The 12,861-nt window shown below is 41.5% G+C and overlaps 1 protein-coding gene across 8 annotated transcripts in view; it reads right to left on the minus strand.

Moving 5' to 3' along the window:
• UNC5C (unc-5 netrin receptor C) overlaps positions 1-12,861 on the minus strand; it is a 371,609-nt gene that overhangs the window by 194,996 nt on the left and 163,752 nt on the right. The window contains exon 1 of one of the 8 annotated variants that reach the window (XM_084516956.1): positions 6,927-7,123. The exons of 6 other annotated variants lie outside the window; for them this stretch is intronic. In XM_084516956.1, coding sequence (XP_084373082.1) covers positions 6,927-7,071 — 145 coding nt within the window. In that variant the 5' untranslated portion in view covers positions 7,072-7,123. Of the gene's footprint in view, positions 1-4,292; positions 4,333-6,926; positions 7,124-12,861 lie in introns of those variants that run through there. One more of the 8 variants, XM_084516958.1, reaches the window with a different exon arrangement.

Below are 12,861 nucleotides of genomic sequence, written 5' to 3' on the forward strand. Positions count from 1 at the left end.
ACTGCCCAGCTTTATTATTTCTTCTTTTAAAAACGTATAAATGTGTCTGTAACATGAATGTCCAACTTTTGCAAATAAGATGGTTGAGTGGAGAATGTTAGCCCTCTGAAAACTCAGCCAGGCACAGAACAAAACTGGCTATTTAAGCAGCAAACATTGAGAAGTCTGTTAAATCATCTGATTTGTGTAACCTGAGCTACACCATGTGAGGTGTTTCCTCTCCACTGGCTTACTCTGACCACCACAAGGGTGAACAGAACAGGGTGCCTTAGAAATGTCAACCTCCGTTTATCAAAGAGCTTTGTAAAATTATTAAAATAACATTTCAGCTACAGTGGTTGCCCTTAGAAGCTTGCCAAATGCTTCTGATAATTGAATAGGTACCTCAGTAGTCCCAGTATGCCAGGAATTTCCTCCCATAAGTAGCAGGAAACACAAGAGAGTACTAAAGCACTGCAGCAGCTAATGCTGTGCTGGCAATCTGAAACACAGTGCACACTGCAGTGCCCCACTGTCACCTTCATCCCTGAGAAAATACGATGCTTTTATCAGTTGGGATGCAAAAACAGAAGTTATTCCATAAGCAGCAGAAGTGATGAAGCCTGGTTTCCTCTGAATTCATGCCTGACACACCCTAGATCTCCTTCCCCTGTCTCACTGGGCTCTCATCCCCAGCAGCACAGCAGGCTTCCCAGCACAGCTCCTGGGGTAGGGGACTTGCACCCTGTGCTCCACCTGGGCATCAGGTAGGTCCTTTCTTGCATCCTGCTGCTGATTTCCAAAGAACTCAGAGAAACAGAGGTCCCCTTACCTCTTTCTGATGAAATTGGCTATTAAAAAAAGAAGCGTTTTGGAAGGATAACTTTGAAAGAGTGTCTATGCCTCACTTCTTTGGGAATTCAAAACATTTCTGCTCTGTCCACTTAAAGGAAAGAGGGGGAAATAGCAAAGATGAACAGCTCATTATAACACTGGCAAACGTGTGCATATAAACTGGTAAACTCTGGTTCCGTTATTGATGATGGCAATTCTGATAAAGGGCAGGGTTTCCCACTGACTTTATGCAACTGACACATTCGGGAAGACAAACATGTACTTTCTCTGCCTTCTTCATCATTTCACAATTTTGCTTCCTTCTCTCCAGTAATGCACCACTATAGTAAAGAAAACAGCTTGAAGAACCAATCCCATTGATTAGCTTTAGCCTGATTTTATGTACTCTCCCTGCATTTTCTCTTTAAGCTGTTAACATTTACTGGAGCCGACCTCCTCTGTGCCAGCCTTACAGCACCAAGAGCTTCTCGTGGATAATTAAAAGCGACAGTGCTCCCTTTGGTTAAAATTAACAGAGGTGAAATTTAACAGAAACTGCCTACTTGAGTAGTTGCACCACTCTCCATTATCAGAATTTAAATTATTAACTCTCCTTAGTTTTATCATGATTAATTATTAAAATTCAGCTGCTTGTCAACATATTCATCATAGAAGGGATAGATTAGCAGCGTCTCGTACTATATTGGCTGTGCTCTAAACAGTGACCTTTTGGCAGTATTTCATGTCTCAGAAGGATTCTTGTACTGGCACATTTTACTCAGGGTAATGAAAGAAGAAGAAACAGGCATCATCACGTTGGAAATTTAAGACCAAATCCTGCCCTTCCTTTTGTCCCAAGCATCCCACTGAGTTACAGGGGGAAAACAAGAATCAGAAACAGTTGGCATGTGTTCCGCAGCAGAAGGAGGAAGGAATTTTGTGATTTTCTTTAAGTCTTATTTACTCAGTCCTCTTCCCTTTAGACTGAAGATTTAGTTTTTCAGAAGCTACATGCTGCTGAGTTGTAACAAGGTTTGCCTCTACTGTCAAAAGGCTGCAGTCGAAAGTACTCATTTTGATGGTCCATATTATTTGGCACTGAAGACAAAAGACTTTGTTATTTGAGGAAAGATTTTTTTCTTTCTTTCTTTTTTAAATAGCAACAATTACAATTCGATGTGGTGTCCTGCATATTTAACACTTATTGGAAAAGTCAGCTGAATACCACAGATTGCAATCAACATCTTTCACAGATGCCAGTCTTTTTTTTTTTTTTTTTCCTTTGACTGTTCAGAGCTTTGCAAGTCATTAGTCCATTAGCACTAAGTTAAAGTACGCCAATCAATGTCGTTTAAAGCTGTAGGTCATCCCGGGTTTTCATAAACAGTCTTAAGGCTAATGACAGCTATGTAGCCTTCTGCTCTCATTTTCACTTTGTCTTGAGCCTTCTTTGAAACATTAGATTTGACATTTGCAAAAAAATAAACCTACTGCAGGTGCTACTTTTCGCTGCGATAAAATACAAATTATGTTCTCAAAATTCACCAGGAGGCTTAAAAAAAAAAAAAAAAAAAAAAGCAGGATATTGTGACCTGGGTTTATTCTTAAATGTTCCAATATCCTTGGTTTTATTGGGATGATGTGAAAGAAGCCACGCCAGAAAGAACTGTAAGTGTTTGTCTTTAAACAGTTTTTACTCGAAGGTTAGAAAAAGTCTTGAACTTGAGTTACATGGCTAGGCAACAGTAAATTCAGGTCTGAACTCTGGTCAGACCCCTTGCACAGCCTTAGGCATATCACTTCATCTCTCAGAATGTCTCAATTTCTCCCTCTAAATGAAATGAAAACATTGCCTGATATTTTCCCCTTTTTTTTCCTAGACAGCACATTGGTCAGGGTTTTGGATCATTATATTAAACTGGCAGGGGGTTAAATAGGCCTAGTGGGTCTTCTATCAACCTGCCACTTTCTGCCTCCCTATGGAGAAAAGCCCGTTTGGCATCCCATGCCTGGGGTGTGTAACTTGGAGGAGAAACAGATAAACTTCTGCATGGAAGGAATTACTAAGTGGCTGGGAAATAACACTGATGGAAGTCAAAGCCCAGACTTTGAGCTTTCTGAGAGGGATGAGAGCATTGTTTGCACCAGCAGCAGACAGGACTGTATTTACTCCCCAGTCTATCAGATGTCAGGTAGCCATGGGAGTATGCCACAAAAAGGGTGGCTGGGCTCCCTGAAGAAGTGTGGGTGCAGAGGTCTGCAACACCAGGAACAGGCAGGCACCCAGGGCAGGGTGAGAAGGAGAGCCATAAAGATGTCCTTGCAAAAACTGAAGGAAGAGGGAAAGCTTCCCATTGTCTTCACTTCTATTTAGACATAGAAACAATCCTTCAGTCCTGGTTCTACCCAAAGGTAAGAGGCTGCTACCTTGGGCATGCTGCTAGACATGGAACAGGAATTGAGTACTCTGCTCAGGAATAACTCCCCACCACAAAGCGGTGCAGGCAGCCCCAGGTAACTGCCTGCCCTTGCCATTGACACATGCTCAGAAATTCACCTAACTGGCAATGTTCAGTGGGAGATGTGAGGACTCCCCTCTGCACTGGGTCTAGAGTTCTCCCTCAGGCAGTGTGCGAGGACACAAGGGTTGGGACAAGGATTTTGCCGAGAAGATTTCTTTGCTGAAAAGAGTCATCCTTTCATCTTAGCTTTGGCAATGAAAGGATCCTCATGGAAGGTAAGGAGAGTGGGTACCAATATGAAAGTCTATATTTTGTTTCATTCTTTTTTAGGTTTGAAATTTTTACAATAATTTCTTTCCCTTCCTTCTGAAGGAACATTGGCATGGTATCCGTAAAGAAAATTTGGATGAAATAAACTTAGTTTTCTGAAGCTTCTGCCAGTTTTTTTTTTCCTTAGATCAAAGATACAAGTTCTGATTCAGAGACATAAATCCAACAGCTAATAGCCAGGACACTCAGTGGGTGTTTCTCAGTAAAAATTGAAATTCAAGTCCCTGGTCTGTGTCAGAACAGACTCGAATGGGTGCAGGCTATTCTCATTTAATTCTCCTGTGAACAGTGCTGTAATCCTAGATGTTTGTATGTAGATTCCAGCCCTATTAAAGTACCTTACTATATCTCTGCAACAGAAGAACACCTATATAGGGTTTTTTTATTGTTGTTTTTCTTGGTTTTGTTTTACTTTTTTTTTATGCCAGAACAGAAAAACAACAGGAAATTCCTAGAAAAAATTTGAAATACTTGTAGAAAAAAGGAAGTCACCATCCCAGTGGACATTAAGCTGACTTAGAGCTCTTCTCATGCTAGATTCTCTGCACGACTTTGGTGAAAGAGCTGAGCACGAGGACAAAGCCATTTCTGTGACAGTTCTGCATGAGTCTAAATGTCTCAATGTTAAAAGCAGAAATATTTCTTAAATACTGTGGGTTTGCTTTACTTAACACCCAACCAACTCACCTTGAGTAAAGCCAGAATTGTGCATGGAGTCACTCCAGATGAGCCAGCAGGGCAAGGAACATGCAGCTGTGCTGACTGAGTGTGCACCAGCTTCAAACTGCATTAGCAAATGAGCTGGAGGGCTGCCAAATTTTGTTAGTGTATATTGTTCCTTTTCTGTCTCCTTTTTCCTTCTTTCCTCTCTTCCTCTGGAAGAGGGAATCTTAAAGTATCTAGCACCAATAGAAAAAAAAAATTGTCTATACCCAATTAGTCATTTTAAAGCTTGAAACGATCTCATTTCCCTATGATTTGGTAAGTCACCATTTGATCACTCGCCCCTTAGGAAAAAGAAAGGTATTAGTTTTGACTGGATAGATGAACAAGAGCTACTATCAATTACAACAGCTACATTTTCTCTTATTAACCCTGAAATAAGCTCTCCCTGGTCTTTTAATAAGCCGTTTAGAAGATATGGAAGTGATGGTGAAGACTCTCTATCAGTACTTTTCATTAGCAACAGATGACATTCATTAATAGGGTATTCAAGGCAAATGGGGGAGTTTTGCTATAACTAGCCCCTTGTTGTGAGGAGCAAGTGAGAAAAGAAGGGCACAGTTCATAAAACTACTTGCCTTAACTGGGGGGAAAAAGCCTTATATAACTTATGAAAACAGAGGGGTGTGGAGCCACACAGAGAGAGTGGAGATGGAACCATACAGAACAAATATCCATCAGGTGGATCTGCAGGATTTCCCCCATAACAGCTTCACTTTTGACTGCTCAGAGATCCCTTAAAGCCATGAATGGCTAAGGATAATCCTCACCAAGCTGCAGACTTGGACCTGGTTCTGCTCCATGTCGCAGCAGCTGGGGACTGCTGCAGAGTTGGGTGCTCACCTCCTTCTCCTGCTCAGCTCCACCACCCAGACCCATACAGCAAGGCACAAATTGTGGCAATCCCAAAACAGATGCCAGCAGTCAGAAGGGCAAAGTTGGCTGATCCCACTGCAACAGCACCATGACCAAGCCCTCTTCATTTGCACCTTTAAATATGGGAATCACATTCAGATCGATGGCTCTTTCACCCAAAGTTGTTGCATGCATGACATAAACCTCCACTAGCCAGAGCTACAGAGCAGTGATGAGCAACAGAAAAGCCAGCTGATAGTGAATGTCATCATCAAATAATGCCTTTGTTCCATTGTCAAACTGCCCATCATTCACCTTTAATATAGGCTTCGCTCTAGGTTTTGGTACATGGTCTTTACCAGCAGAAACCCGCATTCCCAGCCTGCTCCAGCCTCCTCTCCAGCTCTCCATATCACCCCACACTCTACAGAGAGCAATTCCCTGATAATCACAACCGAGCATTGACATTACGAACCTTTCCATTACATGTGGTGCATTTCTGGTTTGTAAAACATAGATTAAGCATGGAGTCATGCTGTGCCCTACATCAGGATAGTGTTGTTACATGTTTATTAAGAAAGTGATTTAAAAGGGAGATCATGCAGTGAATTACCGATCCTGCACAACCTACTGAAAAGTGGGTGATGAAACAACATAATCATCATACATCAGCTTCCTATTACCTGATTTAGGGTAATTTGTATTCTCTGCTTCTGTGCAAACAGAACGTCACTTACTGCACTGTCAAACTTTATTTTAGGAGTTAAAAGGTGGGTTTATTATTCATAACATTAACAATTGGGAGCAACTAAAATGTTCCATATGCCAGAAATCAAAACCTGTTACCATGGAATTGGTTACAGGAGATTTAAAGCAAATTAAGGCCCCGACAACATTACTTTTAGACTCAGAAAGCATAAGAAAGAAGAGTTGCACAAAGACTAATTCTATGCATCTGCTCCTGCAGGCTGTTTTTGTATTTCAAATGCATATTGAAAGATAAAAAAGTTAATTATTTCTCCCGGCTAGGACAGCATGTACACGAGATGGCAAGTGCATGATGGTGTGTGCATCAGAGTCAGATTGCCCTGGCTTTGTCCTCCTTCCCTGTTTTTGGTAGGACACAGGCAAACACCCCTAGGCAACTGTCACCCTGGGCTCTTGTGGCTCTCCAATTCCAGACCTCCGGTCAGGAAGTGTTTTGAAGGCCAGTAAACCACTCAGGCCTGGTCCTCTCTTCATAAATAATTCCTCTTGGCCATTGAAGAAGACTAGAGCTGGCTTTCAGCTTCATTATGGTTACTTGAGAGCACTCTCTGGTCCTGCATCTTTGCAGGCAGCCTATTCCTCTGTGGGAAACGCTAGCGGGCTATGGGGAGCAGTGAAAGAGAGCCGTCAGCAGTGACCGCTTGCCTAGCTGGAAGCCACACTCCATGCACTTTTTGTGCAATCAATCACGAAGGAAAGGTCAACAGACAGCTTTCAAATAACCGATCCATTTAACTACTGACATTGATCCAGGCCAGAGAAGTGGAGTTGGTTGGGGGAGGGAGGAAGGGAGGGGTTCAGTGGTCAATCAGTGGAAATCTAAACCCCTTTCAGCCTAATGGGAAGACTAAACACAGTCCTAAGCTTTCTGCTTTAACTCTCTTAGAATACTGCCTAAGGCATCAGAAGACCTTTATATGGAAGTCTTAAAAAGTAACAAAAACAAAAGAAAAATTCCAGCATAAAATTAAATACCTGGAATAGATGAGATCCATCCTTCACTGCACAATGCAGCAATGTACCTGTGAGCACAATGTGTGGGATAGCAGAAGAACAGAAAAAGCCCCTGCTGTGATCCCAGAGTCAAGAAAACTCCAGCCATCTTGCTGTGGCTATGCATTAGAAAACTTTCTTCATCACATCCCAAGCACTTCCATCAGGGAAACCCAAAGCACGCCTTCACCAGCCCTTATGTATGTCAACTAATTACCTTCTGATTAAAAAAAATAAGTGCTAGCTGTGGGTGTTACAGCCTTGAACCCTCCTCTGAAGAGCCAATGTCTTGAGAGAAATTGTGCAGGAAGAAAGTAAAACAATATATCACTGGTCACCCTCAGCCCAGGCTCAGTTCCTGATGGTTCTGGTCCATAATATTGTAACAGAGCCCTACAGACCCCATTCTGCACTCCTAAACCTGCTTTCATACTACTTCATATGAAATGCCTAAAACTGCTTCTGTACAAGGTATGCTTATGGTATGCTCAGTGATAATGATAATGAAGCAGAAAAGACAAGACAGCCTGATCAAGAGGTAACTGAAATCAATGTAAGGATTCCCACTGTATTAATTGGGCTCTGGCTGTATTCTCCATTTAAAGGGAACAAGGCGCACAGGGATTTCTCAGTCCCTAGGCTGGAGGTACAGAACAATTCTCCAAATCCCATAGGAGCTATTTCTCAATCAACTGTGGTAAGAAAAGAATCTCTGCATGAGACACTACTACAGAAAATAAGACATGAAATCTTGTGCATGTTTATGTATGTGTGTCAGGGGAAATGATATTAAATTTAAGGGGAAAAAATAGAATTAGATATCAAAAACAGGATTAAACCATAAAAATCTCTCCACTATGGAGAATCCAGTTTGTAAGATAATCTTTTCTATAAAAGGCATAATATTAAAGTAAATAACTCAGAAAAGCCCAGGAGAATCTGAGCTTTCAGTAACCAGCCAGATGGAGAATGCAATAGAGGCAAGAATACTGCATGCCACACTTCATATGTCTTAGGGAAAAAAAAAAAAAAAGAAGAGAGATTTCTGGGGAATGTTATGGCTTTTTGTGGTTTACTGAATGATTTCTCCTTCCTGCTTCCCATGTGCACCAACAGCACTATTAATAAAGTCAGCCATTAGCACTGAAAAGTAGGATTTTGTTGCAGTACTAATCACAAGTTTCCTGCCCTCTGACATGACTTGCAGAGGCCCCAGCTCTTTGCTCCAGCTCCCTTACATGCTGCAATCTGCAAATACATTTCTTGGAGCAGATCAAGGAAGCCAAATGAAAAGTATACAACTACTCAAATATGCTTTCCAGTCTATGTGTTGTCCTAACAGGGGGCTATTATTTTGTCCTTTTCCAGCTCTACACAGACAGGTTAAAAATACTGACAAACTCTTTAAAGGAAAAGCCAGTGCTTACAGTGTGGTCACCTGTAATGATAGCCCACAGTCCAGTCCCATCTCCATGTAACCCTTCTAGCCTCCTCACAACTGTCCCACTACAAATTCACCAACCTTTAGTCAGTAGAAACCACCTCCATTTCTGAAAATCTGACACAGTACGTACTAGAAAAAATAAAATCCATATATTTAACTTTAAAAACTAGCCCCTAGTTTTACTGTGCCTTAGTTTTTTATGAAGAGACAAGCACCCAGGTTTCAGGAGGTACCACGACATGTCATAATACGATACCAGTCCTCATGAGTATATAAGCAATAAGCAAGGGATTACAGCTACTAAACTGCAGTGTTATTTCACAAATATATTTATTCTAGTTTAGTATGAAGGCCATGGCCTTAGCTATCTCCAGACAGTTTACATCCAATTTTCTCTGAAAAGCTCAACTAGTGTCAGTGGTCTAATTCTGGATTTCCTTCCACTCCATGTTAATTATCCACACGTGTAGAGTTAACATGAGCTGGTCTTGAGCATCGTGGCATGAGCACCAGCAGAAATTCCCACCTGATCTATGATGTGACTAAGACAAGAATCATGCAACTCCAGCAGGAGATTTTAACATCGGCTGTTATCTAAACAATGAAGATATCTGCTGTGTTATCCTACAGAGGCAGAATTGTTTTATCCAACAATGCAACGTTGCTTCTTATTGGCCAACATGACAGGGTTGAAAAAGGTATGTGATATGCGGACAGGGAGACTGGCATAGGAAGAAAAAAAGAAACCAAAGTATAAACACATTCAGAACAAACAAATAACCACTAGGTATGTACTTTACTGAAATATGTCCATGTTTGTATCTTAAATATAATTTCTTCAGTGTGGAAAACAGACAATCAAGCTTTAGTGACTGCCAGCTCCTCAGCTGGATAAACAACAACTTGCCCTTATTTTGATTAAGAAGAGCTATTACATGTTTTTCCTGAAGCTATTATTTTGCTAGGAGCATGCTGTAATTTACATGTCCCTCCAAAAATGTCCCTTTAATGAAATGAATAGGAAATTAATGCTGTCAGGCAGAAAGCTTTTAGCTAATAGTTTTCAACACTTCCCTCTTTGAAACCTTGAAGAACAATTTTCATTTACCAGATATCTAAAGGTGAAAACAAAGTGTAGTTTCACTGATAGCACCTTGATCCTTTAGTCTATAGTCATCAGACATGTTTTGTATTGGAGATTGCACACAGCGATAGCTGAGGTCTTCTGCTCAGAGACATTGACAAGCAGTATGTGCCAATACCCAGAGGGACAAGGAATTCAGAAAACAGCATTACACTTACAACAAATAGGACTAAGATGCATTTGTATTCCAGATATGATTAAGAGAAATTGAGTTTAAAAACCCCAACTGCTCCCACATGTCTGATGGAGATGTTAGATAAGATCATGGAGAGACCAAAAGATATATTTGTCATGGAACGGTGGAAAGGTCCCCCCCATCTAGACCTAGACCAGCTGGCACGGTGCATAGAAACAACGAGATCAGAAAAAAATAGCATCTTTATGTCAGTCCAAAGCAATGCCACTGGAAAAATGTCAAGACTAATTTAAAGATTGAATCAAGTACTGATAAAAATCATCCTCAACCAGCATGAAGAGCAATTTAACATGTGATAGTTTCACCCTATTATCTAGAAAACGTAAAAGCACTCAGTTCACGGGAGGACTCGAGTACCCTCCTAGGAGCTCACATGACTGTGGGTAGATCACGGGCTAAGATGTGGAGCTTCACAGCCCACAGGCTATAACAAAACATCAATTTGTACCAGGATCCCACAACTTCAGCTTTGAATGGCAGCTGTAAAGAAGTAACCATCAAGAATAAGGTCAGGATCTAAAGCAGAATAGTACAAGGAACTCAGGGATGAAACATTTTCTGCTGTTGAATTTGAAGAGCACACCGAATTGTTGCTCCATCACATCTGCTGCCTTTTCTTAGCATGGAAGTGAGGGAAACCAGTTGTAAAACATGGTTCTGACCCACATCTTACCTCACACAGACCTCATAACAACAGAGCACTTTCAGGAGTGAAAACCAGCAGTGAGATTAGCCCTGTCCCTTTCCAATGGAGGAAAGGGACCTGAGCTCGTGCTGATGCTAATGGGTAGCCGTGGCTGGGCATGGCTGAACCCAGCATCTTTGAGACAATGACCAAAAGCCATGTCTCTCCCGTTAGGAAAAGTTAGATAGGAAAGGACACGGAGAGCCCTGCCTGTGCCTCTCTCCCATTAATTCTTCTCTCAGGAGCCCTGCTTTGAAGGAGTATTGAATTACAAGCCTGACACTCACTTTGAAAACGCTCTCAAAGTGATGAATGTTCCCCTAACTGACTTTTTATTTTGAAATACGTTATTATATGGCCTTCTAGTGAGACGGCATTGTCAGAGACATGAGTGACAACTCCTGGCAGAAGACCAGCTTCCAAAAACCCCCTCATCGCACTGTAGCTTGCACAAGCCTTAAAGCCAAAGCAACCAATTAATCATTGCTCCCACTTCATTGAATAGAAAATGGTTCCAGCAGATGTAGAAATAAACACATAATTGACAACATTTCTTCTTGGGAAAGAGGCAATTTTTTGAAAGAACTTGAGACAAATGGTAGCGTGGCTGGGCCCAGCTCACATGCAGGGCTGGCTTTTCCCAGCGGAAGGCTTGGTACAACTTTTCAAATGCCTTCTTTTCTATCAATCTGTAAAAAAGACCTAATTTTAAAAGTGAAACAAATCCCACACTATATTATTTAGTATGCACTTTTTAATTACAACAGTGAAGAATCTACCAGAGACTACAGAAACATCTGAAATATTAGCTTGAGTTTTTGGTCAACAAGCCAGGAACCCAGGGACCTAAAAGTGGATGCAGCAGTTACCCCATGTAACATTACTGTTTTGTGGGGCATTTAAGCACAAACTAATGAGAGCCGTGATGCAAAGCAGCGGGCAGTATTTCCAGGCTGCACATAGCATTGCTAGCACACACACAGGCCAACGATCACACTTAGGGGATTGTTTCACACAAAGGAAAAAGTGGCATGGGGGCAAAGACCAGACCCCTGGCCTTGGATCTCTGTGCTCCAAGCCATAATTAGGGGATCTTGGGTCACGCTTCCTTTCTTTCTCGCTATCACTTTGGACCAAAGGATGTGTCCTTCTTCTCTTCATTTCGGCACACTTCACAAGGGAGACCCCAGGGGGCAGGGGATGGCTTCTCACAAAACAGCCTTATCTCTGTGATCAGAGCTGTCTGTGGGAAGAAGTCGATGTTTCAGGGAAAGGCTGGGCTGGAAGCTGGACTCCCTGGAAGTGCTCGGATCATTAAAACTACTGTTTAAAGAAACCCGACACTTTGCCCAAAACTCTGGGAGAAAAAGCAAGCCTCTCGATCAGTTCTTGGAAAAGCAAAGCCGATTGCCAATTAATTTTCCGTGTCAAAAAGATGCTTAATTTATAGCTCGTGCAGGCTGTCCACCACTTGCCTGAGCAGTTTCACTGAGACCAGGGGATCCAGTCCTTCAGGGCAGGGCTGAGCCCTCTACATGTAAAGGGCTGTGAAGATGAAATTCTCTTTAGATGGTTTCTGTTTCTGCTCTGTAACTTGCAAATGTATCAGAATCACAGCATCAGCAGATATTTTTATTTTTTTTTTTTTTTTCCCAGCAGAACATCCATTGACTTCAGAGGGAAAACCTGCAGAAGATCCTACTTGTTGCTATAAAAAGCCAAGGTCCACTGAATGCAATAACACCAGAGACCAACAATGCTCTGGTGGATGTAGAATTAAACTTCTTGAAATGGTAGTTGTCAGAAAAAAAAATGAAGCTTTCCACCTCCATGCTCCTTTAGTTTAAAATAAATAAATAAATAAAAGAAACTACTCTCCAGCTCCCATCCAGTTAAACAGAAACTCCAACATAAAAATAAATTTCTCCAATTCCTTATAGGGCACACAAGAAAACACAATAAAACACTATGCCCAAACAGTCCAGTTTATCCCCTTTAAATGCATTTCACCCCTACTTGCTTGCATCTGTTTCTGTGTCAATATCCCCTCCCCGCTCACAATAAATACATCACCCTCTTTGTCTCTCTGCAACTGACATATTGGTTTTGATAGCTTTGCTCAACAACTTATTCCATATGTTTACTTCCCTCTGAGCAGGACAGTTCTGCCTGACTTCCCTTTTGCTCTTAATTTCCTAATGATTAGACTGACTGCGTAGCTGGCTCGTTTTTTGAAAACACATACACACGCAATTCACACAATTCCACGTGAATAGATTACTAGTGCTCTATTCTATCATTATCATTTTCAGCCTTTATTTTGCTAGCACTTTTGTTAGGTCATGTTAAATCTCTGTGAAGAGATAAATGGCTCCTTTATTTTGGTCTCATTAGGAAAACTGAAATGAAGAAAAGCAGAGACAAAAAGAGGTCCCTAGCCATCCACTT

This window comes from Aythya ferina (genome assembly GCF_964211825.1).
Source record: "Aythya ferina genome assembly, chromosome: 4".
NCBI lineage: Eukaryota > Metazoa > Chordata > Aves > Anseriformes > Anatidae > Aythya > Aythya ferina.